General features: G+C 44.0%; 1 protein-coding gene across 1 annotated transcript in view; it reads right to left on the bottom strand.

The window, feature by feature from the left end:
- METAP1 (methionyl aminopeptidase 1) overlaps window positions 1-25,367 on the bottom strand; it is a 66,157-nt gene that overhangs the window by 24,740 nt on the left and 16,050 nt on the right. Inside the window, exons 2-8 of the mRNA XM_073601263.1 lie at window positions 18,602-18,653; window positions 16,610-16,722; window positions 6,547-6,607; window positions 5,717-5,808; window positions 5,400-5,483; window positions 3,841-3,979; window positions 3,592-3,723 (exon numbers count right to left, since the gene is read on the bottom strand). Coding sequence (XP_073457364.1) covers window positions 3,592-3,723; window positions 3,841-3,979; window positions 5,400-5,483; window positions 5,717-5,808; window positions 6,547-6,607; window positions 16,610-16,722; window positions 18,602-18,653 — 673 coding nt within the window. The remainder of the gene's footprint in view (window positions 1-3,591; window positions 3,724-3,840; window positions 3,980-5,399; window positions 5,484-5,716; window positions 5,809-6,546; window positions 6,608-16,609; window positions 16,723-18,601; window positions 18,654-25,367) is intronic.

The raw sequence follows: 25,367 nt of genomic DNA, 5'->3' as shown, positions 1-25,367 counted from the left end.
AGGGCATCTAGTACTAGGGATAAATCCCAAGGTGGAAACCTGTTGGTTTTCACCAGAGTAACTCTTTCAAAAACCTTTTTATGAGGGGGTTAAGGGCCAGCGTACTATCCAGAAATACTGACAAAGCTGCAACCTGGACTCTGAGGGTATTGACTGCTAAACTCAGGTCAGCCCCGTCCTGGAGAAAATCCAGGACCGCTGGGATTGTTTGATGAGAGCTTTCTCTAGACTGAGCCCAGTGAGAGAAGACCCTCCAGACCTTTGCGTAAATCTGTCAAGTGACTGGTTTTCTACTTGGCAAAAGCATGTCAATCACTTTTTCAGAACAGCCCTGACGTCCGAGGATCTCCCTTTCAAACACCAGGCCATAAGGGAAAGAAACCAAGGATCGGGGTGTAAAACTGGTCCCTGGTGGAGGAGATTGCGACTGGAGGGGAGATGGAATGGAGGAGCCATCGACCATCTCTTCAGGGTGGGAAACCATGCCCGTCTCAGCCACCAGGGCGCAATTAGAATAAGGCACAGTCTAACCAGGATAGTTTCTGCAAAACCCGGGGAATGAGCACAAGGCGAGGAAACGCGTACACTAGGGCAAAATCCCAGCTTTTTCTGCAAATTCCAGAAGCCACTGCTGGACCCATAGCTTCAGCGTTGGCATCACAGGCTCTGTGTAATAAGGTTTCTGACCTCTTCTCCATCTGATCCCAGATAGTTCCGGAATCTTCAAAGGAGAGATCCGAACGTTTGGCTACTTGTGCTAAGGAAGCATCTTAAGAAAAATCTTAAAGAATTTTTCTTCCTCCTCTGCCTTAAAAAGGACATCTACGCTTCCAGGCCTTTAGTTTTAAAATTTTCTGCTCCAGTTCTTTTCATTCTCTTAGGAGAATATCCTTAAGAGACTGGTGTACTGGAAAAGACTTGGCCTGAGGTTTGCAGAGTCCCCTGTACAGTTTATCCTGTGCTGAGACCGGAGTTGCTGGCATCTGAATACCCTCAGAGGTATAGCTTGCTTTGAGGAGACCCTCCATGTCTTCGACTGCAAAGAGACCTCCAGGTCTAGTCTCAGGCTGACTATCTAGGTCTGAATCCTCTCCTTCGTGAGAGTTTTGGTCCGAGGCCTCTGCCTCTTCCTCGTCAGAATAGGGGGTCAATCCCCGGCACCACCCAGTATAACTTGCCGAGGTCCCATCCTGAGAGGGGGAGCACTCCCTAGCGGAAGGGGCTTCTTGCCGCTTCTCAACAGTAGCTTTGAATGACTGGAGTGTCGCTAGCATCTCAGCCTGTAGCGCCCAGCATTCCTTCATAGCTTGTGCAGACTCTTTTCCTGCTAACCTATAAATGCATCTGAAGCAAAAAGGGTTTAGCGTGGTCTGGCGGGAGTTTCTCATTACAATTACCACAACGCTTAGATTTAGCTGTGGCTTTCCGAGAACTACTGGCCTTCCTGAACAGGGCAATCAGTCTCTGAAAAGACAAAAGATAAAACACACCCTGTGTCAGCCTTTACCCTGTTGGGGTATCTTGTGGGGGGTGAGGAAAATAGAGCCACCCCAAAACTCCTCCCCCCCACCAGCCGAGTCACTCACCCCCTGTGGTGATCTCTGATGCTGCAAATTTTGGTCCGTCCTCCTTCTCCATCCCTCTAGCGCAGGAATATGCAATTAGCGGACCTCCAGCTGTTGCAAAACTACAAGTCCCATCGTGCCTCTGCGTGTCATGCTTGTGGCTGTTGGAGTCTTGCTATGCAGACCCCTGCTCCGTTACCACTTATGTGAGCCTGCCCCGCTGTTAGCAGCCATTTTGCTGTAGCCCAAGATCAGCGGAAATGACGCCATACGAGCCCACCGTCTCACTTCCGGACATGCGCACTCTCAGCCGAGCAAAACCGACTCCACACAGCGGCAGGCCTAAGATCCCTTGGCGCCGTGCCATCCAGACCCGGACACCGTGCCACACAGGGGCAGCATGAGGGACTACATCCCTCCAACAAAAAAGGGAGATATTCCAGCCATCCAACAAAAAAGGGAGATATTCCAGCCATCCGCCACTGTCAAGTAGGAGGAGAGAGTGGGATGTAAGGTCCCTGGGGCTGTGGAGGCCGTCACCGTATCCACAGCCACCAGTATCTCGGGGGGGGATACTAAGCCCTCCCCCGCCACTGTACATACCTGTATCTCCCTGAGAAATCTATGAAAGGGAAAGATGCCCTTGGAATGAGCGAAGCTCTGCCAGACCCTGCAGCCACCACTGACTGCCTTAATCTGACTTCGGTCTAAAGATAGAAAATAACAAACGGTTTTGTTGCCATCCTGTGGGAAACACAATCAATAACTAAGGGACAGAGAGGGGTCTTTTAAACCTTTTTGTTGATTGTGTTTCCTGTCAGGTGGATCTCGTCATCTCAGGTGTGCCGTTCTGGAAGATGACTGGAGAAAAAGGTTATCAAACCCAGGACCTTGCATTCACTATAGCTGGTATCCCACAGTACACATGGAAATGCAATCATTTCAGTAAATATAAACTGCTAAATACCTTTTCTCATCAACAGTTAAAAGCAGTCTTGGAACTCCTATCAGTGTGTGGTTAAAGCTTGTAGGAGTAGTTTTCATTCTGCCCACTGTCCTATAAACCCGCAGGACCCCTGACCCTCTTGTCTGGACAGTACTGTTTGGCCCTGTGCTGATCACATGCACTCTCCCAAGAAAAGAAAAAAAAAAAAAAAACAAAAAAAAAACAAACACACAACAACTCTCTAGCAATACACACCAAACTGGGAGATAAGTTGGAGACACTGGAAGGTGGTGAAGATCAGAGGAGACATGAAGAGACAACCTTTTTACACAATGCAGAAGGTTAACCCCATATGTTCCCCAGTGAGTATACCAAACATGCTTTACTGTATATACAGACGGATTTTACAATTGTGGGTTTAGTAACGCTTTAATTTCTGAACCCATTTGTTTTGGTTTCTTTGTATGTATGGATTGCATGCGTTGTTAGTGACATGTGGTGAAAGTTTCATGGCGTTGGAGATCCGCTCTCCCTCGGGACACTCCTGTGGGTGTGCTTCTGTGTCCTACTGCTGCCTCCACTGACACAGACGGGACTCGGCCCCGCCCCAGCATCATTGGATTTGATTGACAGCAGTGGGAGCCAAAGGCTGTGCTATCAATCTATCCAATCAGGACCTGAGACAGCGGCTGGAGCTGCTGTGGTTGTCCCCATCGCTGGAAAGACCGGGTTCAGTAAGTAAATAGGAGGGCTGTTGCACCACAGGAGGGTTTTCACCTTAAAAGCAGAGAATGCATTAAGGTGAAAAAACCGAGGTTTTACAACACCTTTAAGGTTAAAATAGGAAAAGTGCTTTCAAATCACAATAGAAAAAGCAAACATCGTCACAAAAGAATGAGTCATTCAAAATCTTTTTTCGTATGTCAATAGATTGCACTGAACCTCCAGTCAGTAATGCTTCCAATTTTTTAAGCAATGCAACAGAAAAACATTACTGTGGTTTGTAGTTAATCATACGTTCTTCTAAGGACAAGCCACATGTGAAGAATATAGTCTCAAACTTATCAACTGAGCACTCACCCTCATCAATAGCCTGCATTAGGCACTCATAGGTTGTCTGGACAAGCTTTCTGGCTCCCTCCTCAACTTCTCCAATAAAAAACGTCTCATTGAGATCACCGTGATAACCATTGCGATAAACGGTAATGTCCACTGGAAAACACCACAAATGGAAGTTAAATTACATGCCTGCACTCAAATAGATACTCAAAAATACCCATGGCAATCTTTCCTTCTCTATTTTCTGTAGTTAGTATTGCTTAGAAATACCGTTTACAATGTCTCCATCCTGCAGAGGCCTCCTGTCTGGAATACCATGGCAGATCACTTCATTTACTGATGTGCAGGATGACTTTGGAAAGTTATAATAATTCAGTGGAGAAGGGTAACAATTTCTTGAAATGCATGCCTATAGTGAATATCCAAGAAGCACATTAAGAAAAGATGATGTTGTCCCAATTAAATATTCTGTGCATACTGAAATATACAGTACATACATGTAAATTATGAAACCACAATGACTATACAATCTGCCACCCCCAACGCTCCAATGCCAAAATTAGTCTCGCTAGACCAAGACATGTTGTGCTAACAGATATACTATGAAACATTTGAGTTTTGCCAGCGAAGCATTCACAAACAGATAAAAATGTTCAAACATATGTTCATGTGTAGCAGATTAAAGCAAACCTTAAGGGCAACTCTGCTTTTACAGGAAAAAAAAAAATTAAACAATTGCTATACAATCCATATTGTATCTAAAAATTAAAAAAAAAAAAAAAAAAATTACCTTTCCTTTTCACATTGCAGCCACTGAAATTTTCTGTAAAATGGCAAACTTAAGGTGTTCTGTACACAGTTACTATTCAGGCAAAGTCTGACTATTAGGCTGGGTTCACATATATGTGAATTGGATGCATTTTTTTAAACCACATCCAATTCGCATAACATGCGAGTGTGATTGGCTTTTAATAGAGCCGTTTCACACATGTTGAGGGAAGGCTGCGGTGCGGTTTTGAAAAGGGTCCTGTGCATTTTTGGTTATGGTTCAGGTGCGAATTCAGGGAGAAATTTGCACCTTTACCAGTGAACAGAAGCACACAGGACACAGACTGCAAACCACAGCTGCAAAAAAGTAACCCCAGCTTTACATAACATGACTATACAATTGGTGAGAATTTTCAGACGCTGCCATTAAGAAATAATTAGTGTAATTTAATTTTAGTATTGTAAATGGAATTCAATGATTAAGTAACCAGGCAGTGCCTTCTAAACAAGCCAAAGAACAGAGTATAATAGACTAAAAAGAGCACAGAGTCTTTTTTAGGCTCTAACTACACAACTGAGGATCTTTTTACAGTATTTAAAACTATTCCCCCCCCCCCCCCCCCCCCCAGACCAAGGTGGCTCAACTATTTTTCATCATTTGTGGAACACTCACTAGATTACTGTAAATCAAAAGTCCACAGATGCGATATAGAAGTCATGACATTAACCCGTTGGTGCCAGGCGTACACAAATATGCAGCCTCTCGGCAGGTGGGCCCTGGCGCCGAGCGGCCGCATATCTGCGTGAATTGGTGGCATACAGCTGTGCCGAGAGCGTGCAACCCGGCAGTTACCAGCATTTAATGGAAAGCTCATGATCGCTGCTTGCGATCAGTAGCTTTCTGATCATGTGACCACAGTGACAGCCAATCACGGCGGTCTCAAGATTATAAACCTCAGCGTCCTAAACCCCTTAAAGGGCAGAGAGGCACTGGCTCTAAAGGGTTAAAAAGCCATTTCCAAGCATGCTGCTGTTTAATATCAAGTGAAACTAGCTCTTACCAAATGGACAGCATGGTCTATCTCCTCAGTAGTGACTCCAGATCTAACCATCATGGCTGCGACTCCAAGTACTTCTCTTGCCAGCTAAGTTAAAAACAAAATCATTTTTAAAATAGAACGGTTGTTATTGTAGTGTTCTACACAACTAAATGCTGGAATTTAAAATAGAATTAAGATTTGTCCATCATTGGGCTGAGAAAGATAGAGAAGGAAAAAAAAAAAAAAAAAAAAAAACAAACAAAAACATAATTTCATGTTGAATCAGTAGTTAGAGAATCAAGACCACTAACATTATGCCAAGACACACGCACACCTACCTTACACACTACACGCATTCCTTCTATATCTTCTGCACAAAGAACTTTGATTTGTGAGGTTCCTTTTAAGGCTTGCTCAGACTCTGACACTCCTAGGGGGAAAAAAAAAAAGCAAAATATATGAACCACCATAAGTCTAACCAAAACTGATACAACAGTGCTGGATAGATCTCAACTAGCAGATTTAACTGCCAAGTCTCCTGTGTCTAAAAAAAAAAACAAAAAAAAACAAAAAACGCACCATTAACTATACATCTCTTTCTATAGGTCTTTGACATGAGGGTTTCTATATGTAACTCTGTAGTGGATGGTTGTGCACATTAGAGCATAAGTTACAGTATAAGCGCATCTCACTATACACAGCATACAAAATTTGCAGCTTGTTAGCCAGTAGCCAAATATACACTATATTACAAAAAGTATTGGGAATCCTGCCCTTTACACGCACGTGAACTTTAATGGCATCCCACTCTTAGTTCGTAGGGTTCAATATTGAATTGGGAAGGAGGGTTATGACCCCTCAGTTTGTTTTTTGCCCCCCCCCCCATTCGTGTCTCATTGAGATTTTCATTCACTTCCCGTCCCATTGTCCCATAGCCAAAACAGGAAGCAATGGTAAAACCCTCCAACGTAAGGGAACACTGGGGTGTCCACAGAACTAGCGTCCCCACTGGAAGATTTCCCCTTTATTAGGATTCAGATGTCAACCCAAAACCTGGGATTTTTTTTTTTCTTTCACGTTCAATGATATGGTAACACTGACATTTGGATTCCCTTTAGCGTCTACACAAAATAAATAAGTATATATTAAAAGTCAAATAAAAAATTACCTAAAGGATGATCTGCATAATCTGGCCTCTGTATATAACTTGGGACAGGTCGCATGGGCGTCTGTAAATCAAACAGTGAAAAACGGAAGTGATAGTGCAGACTTATGCACAAGAATTCTGCATTTCTTATAAAATCTTTACAATAGTTCAGTTCTATTAGTGCAATAAAAACAATTATTTTTATAAAACTAAGCCTGGTACATACCATTCATTTTTTTCCGTTCAACCCAGCGGGTTGAACAAGAAAAAAGGTCAGCTCTGATCGGAGCCGCTGTACTAATGATCCGATATTAGTACAGTGATCTCCCCCCCCACTGAGCTGTTGTGTTCTAACAGGGGGACAGCCCCCCTCCAGAACCAGAACACTCCCATCAAAAGCCATCAGCCATTTGCTGAGAGCACTGATCGGGAGCCCGTCGGCTGCTGGTTTTCCAGCTTGCTTATCCAATAGAAGCCAGCCAAAACGGCCAGCTTCTGTCAGACCGGCAGGCATATACAACGTTATGAAACTGGCCGAAGTTGATCGGCCGGCATTCGGCCTGTGTGTACAGAGCTTTACTGTTTAAAGCCCAGTAATGCAATTTCTGTATACAGGGAGATTCTCCAATGCATGGGCACTTTGAGGAGGCATCTCAAAGTCGCTTCCTCTTACTGTTCCTTACCACTTACTGAGACTACAACTCCAATGTTAAACTGTGAAATCAATCAGCGCAATCAAATCCTAACTAACAATAAAAATGTGACAGTGAATAAAAAATAGTAGCTGCTGCTATCACTCAAAGTGTTTTCACTCCATCAAAGGAAAAAAAAAAAATAAATTTACATAGACAGTGCTGCGCTACAAAAAACACAATGTGCATAAATACAATTAAGACATGAACTAAATATTCCAGTCCATAAAAATAGGATGAGTAAAACGGGTGACAGAAAACAATCCACCATGCGTGTAAGATGAGCCAAATAAACTGTGCTTATGCTCTCCTCCACCTGTGCGTTAGGCTGCTCACCTTACAATTTGACCCCTGCTTCACCAGCGGCTCAAATAAAGCAGTTCCCCTCTGGGCATATCACAATGCACTGGCGTAAAGCTGACACCGGAAGTCCTCAATTCCATACACTTCCTCTAAGTGGTTGACAAGCTCTCCAAGTGTGCAACGTTCAGCATATGTATAAAAACAGAATGGCGAGATCTAGTGATCTAAGTTTAAAATGAATTTATTCCCATAAAAGAGGAGTCAAGGGGGCGTGGCTTGGATGGCTTCCCGAGCGGACGTGTTTCACTGAGGCTCCCGCTCCGGCCTGCCTGCATAGAGCTGGGACCTGCACCTTACCGCCACTAAACATGGGTAAACCGCGCAAAAACAAGGAAACGGACCCCAGAGGACACACCACCCGTTCTTCCTCGGTCCCCCCGCCGCTCATTACTGAGTACTTCGGGCAGGGAGCTATGGCCGGACACCACGAGGCCAAGATGGCGCCGGCGCCACATACAGCAACCTCACCATCCTCCTCTCTCCAAGCTCCTGCGGATCGCAGAAGCGACAGGTACGGATCCGAGGGTGACCTACCCTCTACCCACCCTCCGACCCCCCCTGCTGAACTTTCGATCGCCCCCTCCTCTGGAGACCACATGCTGGGCAGCCTATCGCAGACTTTTCCCCCATGCCTCATAGGGCCTGCGCCCTCTATGTCATCCGGCCAACCATCCCCCTCTTGGGACTCATATGCTCCAGAATGGGACCCCCGCTCCCTGCCACAACGTTCCCAGCCACACAGGGACAGAGCCCCTTCTCTCTCCCCTCTCCAGAGGGACACAGTCCAGGCTCCGGCGCCATCCCAGGCCCTGAAGCCACCAGGATCACAGGGGGCTCATCCACACACGGGGATTCCGCAAGGCCCATTGCTAACTAAACACTCCAGCATTACTACCCCATCACTACCACCTCAGAGGGGACCCCCCACGCCAGCTTCCTACTCTGCGGTAGTGCAGGGCTCTCATGCCCACACTGCACCAGACTTTGACCCTGACCCTGAAACATGTACATCTTGGCGAGACTACGTCCGCTGCATGCCCACAAAACAGGACTTCCGAATGCTAATTCAAGAAGTGCGTGACACATGTAGAACAGAGATTAATATGCTTCGCACTGATCTTCATCAACTGTCCACTAAAGTCGCATCCTTAGAAGAAGAAACAAATGACACGAAAATTGAACTCTCGCAAATACACGACCGCTTAGCTTCACAAGCTACCACCCTTAGGGACTTCCAACGCCACCTTGAGGACCTCGACAACAGAGGCAGACGTAACAATATTAGGGTCAGGGGTCTACCGGAGGCGACACAAGAAGACGACCTAAATGTGACTCTGCAAGCCATTTTCAATAGCATTCTAGGTCGCCCAGAACAACAGCGGGTTAAACTGGACCGTGCACACCGAGGTCTGCGTCCCCGTGGGCCAGGATCCCGTCCACGAGACGTGATCTGCAGAGTCCACAACTATACCCTCAAGGAGGACATTATGAGAAAGGCGCGAAATATGCATGCTATTGATTTTGACGGGGCTTCCCTGCAACTTTTTCCAGACCTCTCATGGATCACCCTCCAACAGAGAAGATCTTTGCAACCACTCCTCACCCTGCTAAGAGAGCATGACTTTCGCTATCATTGGGGTTTCCCCTTCAGCCTCACGGCAAAAAAAGACGGAAAGTCCACAACCCTTCGCTATCCGGAGGATCTTCAATTTTTCTGCAGAGAACTGGATATACCGGTACCACCTACCCCTGGATGGGAACCGTTGCCACTTCCCCCGCCTCGCCCAGACCCTTGGATCCAGGTTACAGGTCGGAAACGCACAAGACCACGATCCGCGGGTCCGTCTCCTCCACCTCGTCAGCGCTGAACTGCTGCTCATCTGAACTCTCATCTTACCCAGTTGTATCACCTCAGTTTCGTATGGTTTGTCCTTTTCTGTTTTTCTACCTGAGAACCCGGAGACATATCCTGTTCACCCTACCCATTTATAGTATGGACTTACTCAGCAAACAGATTCTCTCTTGAGTTAGCAATGCATGTTTGATTGTGATCATAAGGTTTAGATAGGACTTACATAACTAGTCGGGTTGTGCCATCCCCCCCCCCCCTATGTTCCCCCTCTCTCTCCCACACCCTCTTCTTCTCTACCCTCTCCCCTTTCTCCCCCCTCTTTTTTCCTCTCCCCCCCTCCCTCTCTCCTTCTCCCTTCTCCTACATCTACCTGCACCTGCTCCCCACTCTCACTCTCTCCCCTCTTTCTCACTGTTTGTCTGTTTCAGGGGAGGGACATGGCACCCCCTTTCTGTTTTGCCTCCCCCCTTGTTGGAGGTTAAACTATAGGAGAATACTATTACGCAGAGGAAATCTCATATACGTATACCTCTATACCATCATTTTTGAACCCATAGAAGTTATCTTACTTTTGCTTCAACTTCCACGAATCAAAAGCCTCATGGGTTTATTCTTTTATTCAGATCAGTGACATAAGTATAGACATGTCGGTTGCCATTTTTATGCATGCAGGTTCCCTGTTTTTTCTGTTACTTAAGTTTTCATAAAAATTTTTTTTTTTTTTTTTTTAAGATGCAGGCAGGCCCGGAAGGAGGTTATCCTCTCCCCCTTGGGTCTATCCTTTCCTCCCCCCCGGGACTCTCCGAATGGCTCTCTTTTTTATTTTCTCTGACGCTGGTATTTCTGGCCCCGACGTCGGAGGGGGCCCTTCGGAGTCTCCCATCCCATCACTCTGTGTAGGTGGGTTATATTGTGAACGGTTGAATAACCTTAACGTTGCACTAACCTTTGTGTTCTTTTTCTCTTTTTTGTACCTTTTCTTATGTTTCTCTCCCACTGCTATTCCTATTTCTCTCTCCCTTTCCAATTCCCTGGCCGTCGCCCATCTCCGGGACCAGGTTCATGTTCAGGGGGTCATAGGCTTTCATACCGCAACCACCATGGAGACTCACTATAGGGACCTCCTATACTCCAAGGCCCTGCTGCACCTGCTAGGTAAGCTACTGTACCTTTCCACTAAATACCCACCATGATTGATATATTTTCACTAAATGTAAAGGGCCTTAACTCAAATGTTAAGAGAAGCCTAGCGCTACGAGAGTTCAAACGGTCTAAAGCGGACATTATTTTCATTCAAGAGACCCACCTTGATAAAACAGGCACCATGACATTCGCACGACGGCAATACCCTCATATATATCAGACCTCTGGCCCACATAAACGGGCAGGGGTAGCAATCCTTTTTAAGCAAGGCTCCCCCTTCCAGTTGCAATCCCTATACTCTGACCCTCTGGGACACTACCTCATCCTCCGAGGCCTTTGGAGAGGAGTGAATATCACTCTATGCAATATCTATGCCCCAAACACGAATCAAATCCCTTTTTTGTCTAGGGTCTTTGACCGCTTGTTTAAGGCCCCCCATCGATACCTGGTGATCGGAGGAGATTTTAATCTTGTCCATTCTCCAGGTCTTGATAAACATTCAATGGGTCGGGGGAAATCTCAGGCAAACACCAATAGAACATCCACCCAGTTTCGCCAACTTACTAGGAAATATGCCCTGTTTGACACCTGGCGCACCACATATCCATCAGCTAAACAATTCACTTTTTATTCCCATCCCCATATGTCCCACTCACGACTAGATTATTTCTTTGTTAATGCCCCGACGCTGCGAACATGCACGAAATCAGACATTCAGGCCATCTCTTGGTCGGACCATGCACCGATCACATTATCTCTGACACTCTCCCCGAGCTCCCTTCGCAAATGCCACTGGCGCCTAAACGACTTCCTACTTAAACATGACCCATCCAAAATAGAACTAGAACAAACCTTGAAGCAATACTTTGTGGAAAATTGCTCCTCTGAGATCTCCGCCCCATCTTTGTGGGAGGCCCATAAGGCGGTCTTACGAGGCCAATGTATCTCACTTTCCACGGCCTTAAAAAGAAACGCTAATACCACACGCAGCGCCCTTCTGGACAAACTCAAGCATCTAGAAATGCGCTTGCTCAAGTCCCCATCCCTGACAATCCTTAGAGAACTCACTAGCGTAAGGGCTGGACTGAGAGATATCGAAATAGGGAAGATAGAAAAGGCGCTAATCAGGCTTAGACAGACTTACTACGACAAAGCCAACAAACCACATACACTTTTGGCGAAACAGCTTCGCGATCAGGCGGCAACCGCCACCACTACACAACTTAGGGAGGCAAATGGCGTCCTCCACTCCCACCCTGACAAAATAGCACAACTTTTTCACAATTTTTATTCCGCATTGTATAACGACCCGAATGTCCCGCACAACCCACCTCCTCCTGACCTAACCCAGGCCATCTACACCTATTTAGCAGAAGCGGACACTCCCAAGCTCACTCCCTCTGCCCTGGAGACTCTTAACGCCTCCATCACGGAGGAGGAGATAACAGAAACAATTAAACTGCTACCAAATAATAAGGCCCCTGGGCCTGATGGACTACCGTACCTCTATTATAAGACGTTTCTACCACACTTACTCCCACATATGACAAATCTCTTTAATTCATTTCTTTCTAATGCACCCATCCCCAGAGATATGCAAAACTCCTATCTGACACTAATCCCAAAGCTAGGGAAAGACCACACCCTCCCATCCAATTACAGGCCGATAGCACTTCTAAATACAGACTTAAAAATCTTTACGAAAATACTGGCCAATAGATTAAACAACTTTATGCCGTCTCTGGTCCATAGAGACCAGGTGGGCTTTATTCCTTGTGGACAGGCTGGGGATAACACCCGGAGGGTCATTGACCTGGTTGAGGTTGCGAACAGGAACAAATTAGAGGCAATATTGCTCAGTTTGGATGCTGAAAAAGCCTTTGATAGGCTGGGCTGGCCCTTCCTGTTCGCGACTCTCAACCGGGCTGGTATTGAGGGCCCGTTCCTACGAGCTATCACCCACCTATACTCAGCCCCAACAGCCCAGGTTCGCACTAATTTTGCAACTTCCCCTACTTTTTTAATTTCTAATGGGACCCGCCAAGGCTGCCCACTCTCCCCTCTTTTATATGCCCTATGCATTGAACCACTGGCAGCCCATATCAGAAACAACCCAAGTGTACATGGTATACCAGTCCGTACTAGAGACTTCAAAGTCTCCTTATTTGCAGATGATGTCCTCCTCACTCTCACCCAACCTCACATATCTCTTCCGAACTTACAAGCAGAGCTGGAGAGATATAGCACCCTCTCGGGTTATAAAATTAATAGCTCCAAGACAGAGGTTCTCCCTCTTAATTTATCACCCCATACATTCTCAACGCTTTCACAAACTTTTCCATACTCTTGGCGGATCTCTTCCTTAAAATATCTGGGGGTGCATATTACACCCACATACGACACTCTATACAAGGCCAACTTCCCCCAAATATTCGCTTCTATTAGAACCTCCTTAAATAAATGGAGATCCCTGAAACTGTCCCTTTTTGGTAGACTTGCAACCTTGAAGATGACGATACTACCTAGACTTCTATATTTGTTCGAGACGCTTCCTATCCCCATTCCGAGTTCACACCTAAAAAAACTTCAGGGTGACCTAATAAACTTTTTTTGGAACTATAAAAGACACCGTGTTGCTAGATCGGTTCTATATGCCCCACGTACCCAAGGAGGACTGGCGTTCCCCAATATAACTAAGTACTATCTAGCAGCCCAACTAAGACCTAATGCCTCCTGGTGTACCCTACACGCTTACAATAGGTGGACACAGATAGAAAAGTTATGGCTAGCCCCTATACACCCAAATTCCATGCTTTGGAGCTCTGATATACCTCCAGGCAGCGTACAATTGCTAGGACCAATGACTCTTCTACGTACAATATGGCGACGGGCCAAACTGAAATATCCGCTCACCACAATGTCGTCCCCAGTCACCTCATTCCTATTCACACCCAATATCCCTGACAGCTTAACTTCACAGATGTCCCATTTCTGGATGGATAAGGCTATATTTCGGTATGGACAATTAATTGACCCTAAAACTAGAATACTACGATCCTTCCAAGAACTACAAAAAATTTTTGATATTCCCACACAGGCTTTTTTCAGTTACCTACAAATACGCCATTATGCACAATCATTGAGGTCGAATTTAAGATTCTCCCCCCTGACAGACTTCGAAAAATTATGTTTAGAGGGCTCGTCCCCTAAAGGCATGATCTCACGTTCCTACCAAATACTGGTCACTGATTTCTCACCAGATGGGCCACGACACCCATATATGGCTAAGTGGGAGCAGGCTTTGGGCTCAGATCTATCCCTTAAGACCTGGCAATTTATATGGAACCAGGCTACTAAAAGCTCCATATGCACGCTTTATAAAGAAAATCAATACAAAATACTATTCCATTGGTATCAGACCCCTGATCTGCTCCACTCTATATATCCCACAGCCGACTCTCGCTGTTGGAGATGCTATAAAGATAGGGGAACACTATTTCATGTCTATTGGACTTGCCCTCTAATCAGCCCTTACTGGAGTATGGTACAATCCCTGCTCCAGTCTATCTTTGATACTGGAGTGCCTCTAGATCCGAAGATCTTTCTTTTGGGCCTTCCACCTGCCAACCTCTCAAAAGCCTCCAAAAAACTTTTAGCGCATGTGCTTACTGCAGCACGCTGCCTGGTGGCTCTAAAATGAAAAAAAAGAGACTCCTTCACTGACTGAGCTGCACTCCAGGATTAGGGATGTTAAAAGAATGGAATATCTTACGGCCTCATTAAATGATACTCTTGAGAAACATAACCGTATTTGGGAACCCTGGGTTCTGTTTGAGACCCCTGTGACTTCATGATAGGGGTCATACATGTATCTATAACTCGTCCCCCACAGACTTGTCCCGGGTTTGGCGATGGGTGGCGACCTTCCCCCCCCTTTTCTCTCCCCCCTCTATCTACTCTTTTTCTTCTCTCTTTTTTATTCTTTTAATTTTTTTTTTTTTTTCCCTTTCCTTTTTGTGAAGCTATATACATATGTAAAGGGTACTAATGGATACAATGTATGAAACGCTTAACAGTCTAGTTAACCTACTCCGTTTCATTACTAACTGTTTATATTACCAGGCTTAACCGTCCAATGTTTGGATGACTATGCGCCAAATTGAAATGTGACACTATGACCTCTTTTTATTCCTGTACCCAATACTATAGTGCTGTAATTGTTAATTTTTTTTTCTGTTAAAAAATAATAAAAATTGTCAATTATAAAAAAAAGAGGAGTCAAACGTACTCACAAGTAAGGCACTAGATACAAATCAAACTTGATAGTCACGGTGTGACGTCAGTACATGTGCTCCAACCCCTATACGCACATCGTCAAGGCGTAGACTTCTTCAGTAAGGGTAAAGACGTCACTCTGCTGTTTAAATAGAGTCTGAAGCTGATATAACAGCAGCAGCTAATATAAGTAAATGGATTAGCAGGTGATTAGCTGTGTTATATCAGCTTTAGACTATTTAAACAGCGGAGTGACGTCTTTAGCTTCCCCCTTACTGAAGAAGTCTACGCCTTGTTCCTTGACGATACACGTATAGGGGATGGAGCCCACGTACAGACGTCACACCGTGACTATCCAGTTAGATTTGCATCTATGCTTGTACAGCTAGCACAGCTTATAGTGCCTTACTTACGAGTATGTTTGACTCATCTTTTATGGGAATAAATTGATTTTAAACGGAGAGCACTAGATCTCACCATTCTGATTTTACACATAAGCTGATCGTTGCACACTTGGAGAGCCTGTCAACCACTTAGAGGAAGTGTATGGAATTGAGGACTTCCGGTGTCAGCTTTACGCCAGTGCATTGTGATATGCCCAGAGGGGAACTGCTTTATTTGTGCCGCTGGTGAAGCAGGGGTTAAATTGTAAGGTGAGCAGCCTAACGCACGGGTGGAGGAGAGCATGAGTACAGTTTATTTGGCTCATCTTACACACATGGTGGATTGTTTTCTGTCACCTGTTTTACTCCCATGATACACTGAGAATTTTTATACACAACAGGTGTGCATGTGAGTGGGACTTTGAGCATTTTTGTGGCCCAGTCAGAAGTGCGCCACTAATCGCAGCATACACTGTACGACATGGTCTTTTTAGCTACATGTATTAATAATACATAAAAAGGGCATATTAAATGATGTACATCTCATGCATACTTTGCAAAATAGGTGCCAAGTGCATACAGTATAAACTGAGTAATGAGTGAAGTATAATAGGAGGGGCTTTTAGAGCGAAATCGAGTACTCTATTGCATAGCCTGTCAATTGCAGGTGAGCATGACAGACCAGGTGTCTCCTGGCCTGTCACTGAAATGAAGAAAGGAGAGCGGGTAGGTCCTAATGCAAGTCCAAGACCCCTAGGTTCACCCACCACAGCAAATAATTACATTGCCGCTCACTGTAAAACTACAGGAGGGTAAGTTACAAGACCAGAGGCTGCTGGAAGGAAAGTGGGCATAGTGGCCACCGTTCTTATGATGGGTACACACAAGCCAAAAACCGTCCGAAAACTGGGAGTTCGGCAGTTACCATCCTCGATCGGCTTCTGTCGAGCGAGCATGCTGGAAAACCAGCAGCCAATCAGCGCTCACAGCCAATGGCTGCGAGCGCTGACTGCGGTGTCCTGGTGAGGGGGCGGTCCCCGCCAGAACACAGAAGCACAGCAGGGAGATCGCCTTACTAGCATTGCATAGTTAGTACAGCAAGCTTCTTCATTTTTTTTTTCTTTTTTCGTGAAGCCTGCTGGGCTGAATGGAAAAAAAAAAGCCTGTGTGTACCAGGCTTTAGGAAACAGATGAAGAGAACAGAATCTTTTTTCTGAGCAACTCCAGTATTGATCTGTAAAAGAAAAGACAACTGCGAAAATATAAGGAAAGCATCTAGCCAACAGAAAAAACACCCAAAAGTAATTTGCTTACTTTGCAACGGTTTTCACACACCTCTATGTAATACATTAGAGACCAAGAAATGTAAAATTTACCAGTGGATAGTATGGCCTAAGTTTTCCAGTATATCTATAGCCTGGCCAAGGATCTGTGTTGGCTTCACCTTCCATTGTCCATGGTGAAACCTCACGCTTGCCTTTGTCATCTTCTATATAACAAAATAATTACAAAATAGACATTAGTACTGTACAATTAAATGCTCAATTTAGAACTAGTATTTACACTGATCAGCCATAATATTATGACCAATGGCAGATAAAGTAAACATGTATGATCTCGTTGCAATGGCATCTAAAAGTGGACGAGCTATATGATGCAGCATGTAAAAAGGTTACTGAAGTTGACATGTTGAAAGCAGAAAAAAAAAATATAAAAGTAAAAAAGAGAAGGGTCAAGGATTTGAGTGACTGAGATTGGCTAGACTACTGGGTCAAAGCAACTCCAAAACTGCAGCTCTTGTGAGATGTTCCTGGTCTGCAATGGTCAGGACCTATGAAAAGTGGTCCAAGGAAGGAAAACCAGCAAATCAGCAACAGGGTCGTGGGCGGCCAAGGCTCACTGATGCACATAGGGAGAAAAGTAGCTCAAACTGCTGGAAAAGCCAATGATGGTTCTAAGGTGTCAGTGCATCGCTGTTTGCTTTGTACGGCGCTGCTAGCTGTAGAAAGTGTCAGGGTGTCCATGCTGACTCATGTCCACAGTCGAAAGCGCCAACAATAGGCATGGGAGCGTTAGAATTGGAGCAATGGAAGAAGATGGCCTGGTCTGATAAGTCACGTTTTCATCATGTGGATGGCCAGGTGCACGTGCGTCGCTGACCAGACAAAGAGATGGCACCCGGATGCACTTTGTGAAGAAGGCAAGCCGGCGAAGGTAGTGATCTGCTACAGATGGTGTGGCACCAGATACCACAGCATACCTTCAGAGGTCTAGTGGAGTCTATGCCTAAATGGGTCAGGGCTGTTTTTTGTTTTGTTTTTTGTTTTTGGGGGGGGGGTCATAATATTTAGCTGATCGTTGTATGTTAAACTGCTGTAACATAACTCTTCATACCTAGCACAGATCTAGCCTGCAGTTTGTGCAGAATATAAATAAAAGCTAAGAAATTCTCTATCTGGATTAAAAAATGCTGAAGTAAATAAGTGCCTTTTGGAGAGTAAGCTAGTAAATTGTGGTAGTCTTCAGATTGATGCCATGTATCTGGGGAGCACTTAAGAGCCTAGGCCAAGGCAATACACCGGGCCTCAAGTTTCACTCCAAGTCTATATTAAGCACTGCTAGCATCTTCTGCTCCTCAGTCCCATCATTAATAATCAACATTCAAAAGCCAGATCATCAGTGGACAGTGGAGGTGCTGGCATTTGACAACTGAATGACAGATGGCAGGCTTAGTGTCACAAGGGGCTGGGCTTAAGTTCAATTTGGAGTGCAGTCAACGTCCCATACAGCCTGGGCCTAACATTCAAATGGATCAAAGACACAGATATCGGTTGGAATAGTAGTAGAGGTGCTTGCACTTCAGCACTATTTTTACATTCGATTTTTTTAAGATCAGGTCCATTTGAACATTTGTACTGATTTTACGTATGTTGCCAACTGCATTTTTTTTTTGTTTGAATGACAAAATATGTCAACATAGTAACAAAATACTATAGCCACAGTGAAAATATTCTCTGTGAATGAGTCCACGCATTCTTTTGCACTGAATATGACAGAGTGGGTGGGGGCCTGCCCTGTATTATCTGCTGTACTTGTCAAGCCATTTCTCTTAGCATGCATTTTATTTCAGCTGACAGCACCGATCTTGTGTCACCAGAGACCCTTGCAAACTTTTTTTTTGTTTTTTGCAATTCACTTTTAGAGTGACCAAGCAAGAGGAAACAAAATCAACCAAATTAAAATTATTCATAGGTAGTTTTTTAATTCTGCTTAAAACTATGACAATTTTTTTGCCTTGTACGTAAGCTGCCATGCTCGTATTCAGTCAGATGAATTTAAACAATGTTATATTAAGCCAAACTACTTACTTGCTTTTTTGTGCAGCAATTTGTGTGTTGCCCAGCTTCCTCTGAAACACTCCTGCAAAAAAAAAAAAATTATATATAAATAATAACAACAATTTATTAGAATAAAAGATGTTAACCACTTCAATCCTGGGCACTTTTTTCCCCCTTCCTGCCCAGACGAATTTTCAGCTTTCAGCACTGTCACACTTTGAATGACAACTGCACGGTCATGCAAAACTTTACCCATATGAAACTTACCAACCCCCCCCACACACACACACACACAAAATAGAGCTCTTTGGTGGTATGTACTCATCTCCCCTCCCAACACACACACACACACACATAAAATAGAGCTTTCTTTTGGTGGTATGTACTGATGGCCCATCTCCTTTCTTGAGGCCCAAAAAAGGCAGGACAGTACAAATATCTCCCAAACGACCCCTTTTTGGAAATAGACAGTCCAAGGTATTTGGTAAGAGGCATGGCGAGCTTTTAGAAATTGTGATTTTTTTTTTTTCCCATACTGCCACCAGTGCAATGCGATCATATGACTGATGTGGCGGTGATCAGAGAGACAGAGATTGATTTTTTTTTTTTTCTTTTTACACATTCTCAGTGAATTTCACAGTTAAGCGTCATGCACACTGGATGTTTTAAAAATAGTAGTGGCTTTGCAGTGAGTTTTTCAGTGTTTCTACAACAGCGTTCTTTAGCTCTTTTTTTTAATCAAATGGGATCAAAAACGTTAACACGCTGGTGAGCCGCGTTTGACGTTAGAGCGTTTTTACAGCTGAAAAACTTCTCAGAATGCAGATAACATGATGGTGAGTTTGACTGTAGAAAAAAAAAAAGCAAACAGTCTGACGACAAAAACAGCAGTTGTAAAAACAAAGTGTGCATGAGGCCTTATAAGCAACCATTTTTACTGAATTAAAATGGATTGTGTGTATTGTTGCAATTAGCTGTAACTGGCCCCAGCTAGCGGCCAAAGGGTTAAAAGTGCCGCTGCCCATTGATTTCAATGGGCAAGGGTGCTTTAAGAGTGGTGTATACACCGCTCCTAAAGAGGCTGCTGGCAGGACTTTTGAAGTCCTGCCAGCGCAGCGCCACAGTGAGTGCTTTTACACTGGGATTGCAGATGAGGCATTTTTCAGCGCTAAAGCACCTGAAAAACACTTCCAGTGTGAAAGGGGTCTTAATAAAATATATATTATACACACACACCAGCACCTTCCCATCAACATTCTACCTCTGTTAAATATTTATATAGTGTATAATGATAAAGTGCTAGCAATATATATATTAGACAAAGTGCGATTATACTATGTGTGTCAATCTATGTGACACCACAAAATACAATATGAAGATTTCTTTACAAAGGAAATCTAATAACTGCAACTAACTGCTAATCAGTGCTAAAAAAAAAAAAACCCCTCCCAAATTACAAAAATCCAAAAACTGAAAAAAATGTTGATCTCCAAATGCGTGTGTGACAAACAAAATCCATATTTCAATCTTCAACAAAAAAAAAAAAAAAAAAAAAAAACATGATCCAACAATTCATGTGTTCAAATATCTGATGTGCTCCTTCACTCTGCAGCTCCATGAGGACATTACACAACTAAACTAGTAGAGTGGGGCTAGAACGCTGACACCATCAAGCTCTTGTAAAAATAAGGCTTGTAGCTTTGGACTATAGCCAGGAGCAGAAAGATATATTGTAACACGCGATTGCGATTGTTGCCTAGTGTCGGGCTGACGCTCAAGAAATGCGAGTGTATTTTAAACTGAGTTTTAAACAATAAAACCTTTTTTTAAAAAACGAGATTACACTATGGAGATTTCTCTTTCACCCCCCATAATTATCTGCTGTTCAATAGGGGAGAAAAACTGACATGTGGATACAGTGGAAATCAGCAGAGTGAAAAGTGGATCTTTCTAATTAAATATACACTGCGTTATTGCTGGTTTATAATCTGACCAGCCACAGCCTCTGGGGAGTAATTTTAGGACTTTATTGATGAAGGAGCACATCAGATATTTGAACACATGAATTGTTGGATCACTTTTTTTTTTTTCGTTAAAGACTGACATTTGGATTTGGTGTTTGGCTGAAGCCATTTATTATCAATCAACTGTGTTTACTCTTTAAATCATAATAATGGCAACAGAAACTACACAAATGACCCTGATCAAAAGTTTACATACCCTGGTGACAGAGACAAGCCTCAAACCTTTTGGAACAGAGTCATTTGGAGTAATGAGACCAAAATTAAGCTTTTTGGCCACAACCATAAATGCTACATTTGGAGAGGAGTCAACAAAGCCTATGATGAAAAGGTACCAAGGTGGATCACTGATATTTTGGGGATATGTGAGCTACAAAGACACAGGAAATTTGGTCAAAATTGTTGGCAAGTTGAATGCAGTATGTTATCAAAAAATACTGGCAGAACATTTGCATCATCAGCCAGGAAGCTGCGCATGGGATGTTCTTGGACATTCCAACATGACAATGATCCAAAACACAAGGCCAAGTCGACCTGTCATTGGCTACAGCAGAATAAAGTGAAGGTTCTGGAGTGGCCATTTCAGTCTCCTGACCTCAATATCATTGAGCCACTCTGGGGAGATCTCAAATGTGCAGTTCATGCAAGACAGCCCAAGAATTTACAGGAACTGGAGGCTTTTTACCAAGAGGAATGGGCAGCTTTACCATCTGAGAAGATAAAGAGCTTCATTAACAAATATCACAAAAGACTTCAAGCTGTCATTGATGTTAAAGGGGGCAACACACGGTATTAAGAACTGGGGTATGTAAACTTTTCGTCAGGGTCATTTGGGTAGTTTCTGTTGCCATTATGATTTAAAAAAAAGAGTAAACACCGTTGATTAATAAATGGCTTCAGCCAACCACTAACCATGAGTTAAAGAAAAGTTTGTGTTATTCAAATTCTCTGAAAAATGGCCAAAGAAATCATAAATTCTGCCAGGGTATGTAAACTTATGAGCACAACTGTATAGAGGCACACAGTATAAATCGCACTTGCACTTATAAGTCTATATAGACACATATATAGTATGCCAGCAATAGGAAGGTGCTGGGATAGATATAGATATTTTTCACACCACACTCATATATAGATATCGATCTCGATCATCATTGTTGATTTTAACAATGGTTCATGCAATTGTGGATTTTCTATAGATTTGTGCCATTTTTGTTTATTTTAATTTCTCTACACAAAATCTCATTCTTTCTAATTGTGCCTGTTCACACTTGTATGCCCAGTCGCCCTATGCACATAAAAGCACATGAATTTTGTGTTTTTGTTTTTTTTTTTTTTAAGCGTATTCAGGCGTTTTTGATTTCATAGACTTTAATGGGAACACCTGTGAATGCATAATACACACACGTTGTCGTATGCTTTTGAGCTTTTCAAGCCTGAGGAATTCCTCTTCTATAGAACTTTTTCCCCTGCCCAAACCAGAAAAAACCTCCTGAAGCTAATTACACATGCAAAAACAGCTGGGGAAAAAACCCTTCAGAAATCACTAGGAATACACTCTGCTCAGATAGAATGCAGAATTACGATGCTATCACACTGATGCAGTGCAGTTTTCCCATGCATGCAGGACTTTTGGTGCAACCTTCAATGTATGCAGGAGTGTGGAAGCCGACTGAAAAAGCTCCCTAGACTTCTGGGACTTGGCAGCTCCCTTTGCAGGTAGCAGCGTTTTTTTTTTTTGTTTTGTTTCAAAAGGGTGAAGCATGTAGATCAACACTGTAAACTACTCCTGAATATGCTAGGTGCTTGGCTGTCAAGTTGTTCCAATGGCTTTAGTATGTTCTTTGTTTAGGTAAGCAGCTCAATTTCAGGTTGGTACAAATGTTCTTGCTAGCTGCTATATAAAATCTTACTACACAGTGCTATCCTCTTAACATCCATCAAACCCCTAATAGGGTAAGGCATGAATAAAAAGATTCTGGAATGTGAGGATTCTATGTAAAACAGCAATGTGTTGGGCTGAACATAATCCTTAGCAGGTGGGAAAAAAAGGACCCAAACTACTGCTATGGTGGAATGGACAAATGTATTTAACCAAGTCTTAGAAATGTATTCAACTTACAAGAACACACATAAAATAAGAGGATGCCAAGAATGTGTATAGCATCTTTTTTCTTTTAATAGTCGCAGTGTTATTTTTAGCTGCCTGGCGAACTCCCATCACCTGGTGTTGAATGTGTGCTCCTTGGATGTCATTTCTCTTTCTGGTGTGCATGTAACTATCAAAATCTCACCAACAGAATTCACCCCAATATCAAATTACTGTCCTAATACTTCTGGAAAACCAAAGGCAAAATTATTATTTCTAACAAGAACAATTTTATTTTGCTGGCTTTAAAAAAACAAATGGGAAGCACAAGATCTGAAAGTAGAACTGTAGTCAGGCAATAAACAGTTGCCAAAAGTGTACACAATCCTAACAAGCAGTAAGGCCTCATTCACACGAGGTGGACTCAGTTTCCACGGAGCCCGCCTCGGTCCGCCGGCTCAGCGGGAGATCTCTCCGTTGATCTCCGCTGAGCCGGCGGATGACAGGTCCCTCTCTGCTCACTGAGCGGGGAGGGGCTTGTCAGGCACCGCTGCTGCCTATGGAGGGATCGGATGAAAACAGACAGCGTGTCCGTTTTCATCAGATCTCACCCAATCCGATAGTGACGGATCCGGACGTAGGGCCATCCGTCTGCTTTTTGCGTATCGGACCGGGTTGGATGTCAGAGGACATGTCTCCGCTGACATCCATCGCTCCATAGGCTAACATGGAGCGCCCGTTCAGGTGCGTCGTCAAAACTGACAGGCAGACCTGAACGGTCCGATCGTGTGAAAGGGGCCTTAAGCTTTAAAACAAGTCCTTGGTGACCTCTGTAGTTTCAAGTACTTTAGAGTTCAAATACTGCAGCTGCTGACTTTTAATTATTGGACACTTACCTGTCCAAGAGTCCAGCAATGCGGGGGAACAAAGCCCCGCTTGTCTGCCTCTCCTCTCTGCGGCACCAGCATTGTCACTGTCACCGTGGGCGCTCGGCTGTGGCTTAACAGCCAGGCAATCATCTGGGACCTGCAACATGTCCCACATTATTGCCGAGAAAGAGGGGGTGCCGCGGGAGGAAGTGGGAGCTGGAACCCTCTAAAAAGAGGGTTTTCACTCCCCCACAAAAATGACATGCCAAATGTGGCATATCAGGGGGTCACCTTCCCTTAAAGCACAAGTTCTATTTTTGGTTGGAATGAAGGTAGCAATGAAGCCTGGAGAATACCTGTCTTTTACAATGCGTGGACTGGTGTAAAGGTCAGGGTAGGACAAAATTTGGCAACAAGCACACAGAATATTCTATGTTTATGGCCATATTAGAGGTGATAAAAATGGTGTGCTGGCCATACGGACAGGCAGGGCTTCCCAAGTACTAGCACCTACAGTGGGGATAGAAAGTATTCAGACCCCCTTACATTTTTCACTCTTTGTTATATTGCAGCCATTTGCTAAAATCATTTAAGTTCATTTTGTCCTCATTAATGTACACACAGCACCCCATATTGACAGAAAAATTGACGACATTTTTGCAGATTAAAAAAGAAAAAACTGAAATCACATGGTCCTAAGTATTCAGACCCTTTGCTGTGACACATATTTAACTCAGGTGCTGTCCATTTCTTCTGATCATCCTTGAGATGGTTCTACACCTTCATTTGAGTCCAGCTGTGTTTGATTATACTGATTGGACTTGATTAGGAAAGCCACACACCTGTCTATATAAAAAGACCTTACAGCTCACAGCGCATGCCAGAGTGAATGAGGTCAAAAGGAACTGTCTGAAGAGCTCAGAGACAGAATTGTGGCAAGGCACAGAGGTTACAAAAACATTTCTGCTGCACTTAAGGTTCCTAAGAGCACAGTGGCCTCCATAATCCTTAAATGGAAGACGTTTGGGACAACCAGAACCCTTCCTAGAGCTGGCCGTCCGGCCAAACTGAGCTATCGGGGGAGAAGAGCCTTGGTGAGAGAGGTAAAGAAGAACCCAAAGATCACTGTGGCTGAGCTCCAGAGATGCAGTCGGGAGATGGGAGAAAGTTGTAGAAAGTCAACTATCATTGCAGCCCTCCACCAGTCGGGGCTTCAGGGCAGAGTGGCCCGACGGAAGCCTCTCCACAGTGCAAGACACATGAAAGCCCGCATGGAGTTTGCAAAAAAAAAAAAAAAAAAAACCCACAACCCACACACCTGAAGGACTCCAAGATGGTGAGAAATAAGATTCTCTGGTCTGATGAGACCAAGATAGAACTTTTGGGCCTTAATTCTAAATGGTATGTGTGGAGAGAACCAGGCACTGCTCATCACCTGTCCAATACAGTCCCAACAGTGAAGCATGGTGGTGGCAGCATCATGCTGTGTGGTTGTTTTACAAGCTGCAGGGACAGGATGACTGGTTGCAATAGAGGGAAAGATGAATGCGGCCAAGTACAGGGATATCCTGGACGAAAATCTTCTCCAGAGTGCTCAGGACCTCAGACTGGGCCGAAGGTTTACCTTCCAACAAGACAATGACCCTAAGCACACAGCTAAAATAACGAAGGAGTGGCTTCACAACAACTCTGTGACTGTTCTTGAATGGCCCAGCCAGAGCCCTGACTTAAACCCAATTGAGCATCTCTGGAGAGACCTAAAATTGGCTGTCCACCAATGTTTACCATCCAACCTGACAGAACGGGAGAGGATCTGC

Source organism: Aquarana catesbeiana, linkage group LG01 (genome assembly GCF_042186555.1).
Source record: "Aquarana catesbeiana isolate 2022-GZ linkage group LG01, ASM4218655v1, whole genome shotgun sequence".
Taxonomy (NCBI): domain Eukaryota; kingdom Metazoa; phylum Chordata; class Amphibia; order Anura; family Ranidae; genus Aquarana; species Aquarana catesbeiana.
Note: the sequence above shows the minus strand (reverse complement) of the source record. Positions and strands in the feature narration are given on the sequence as shown.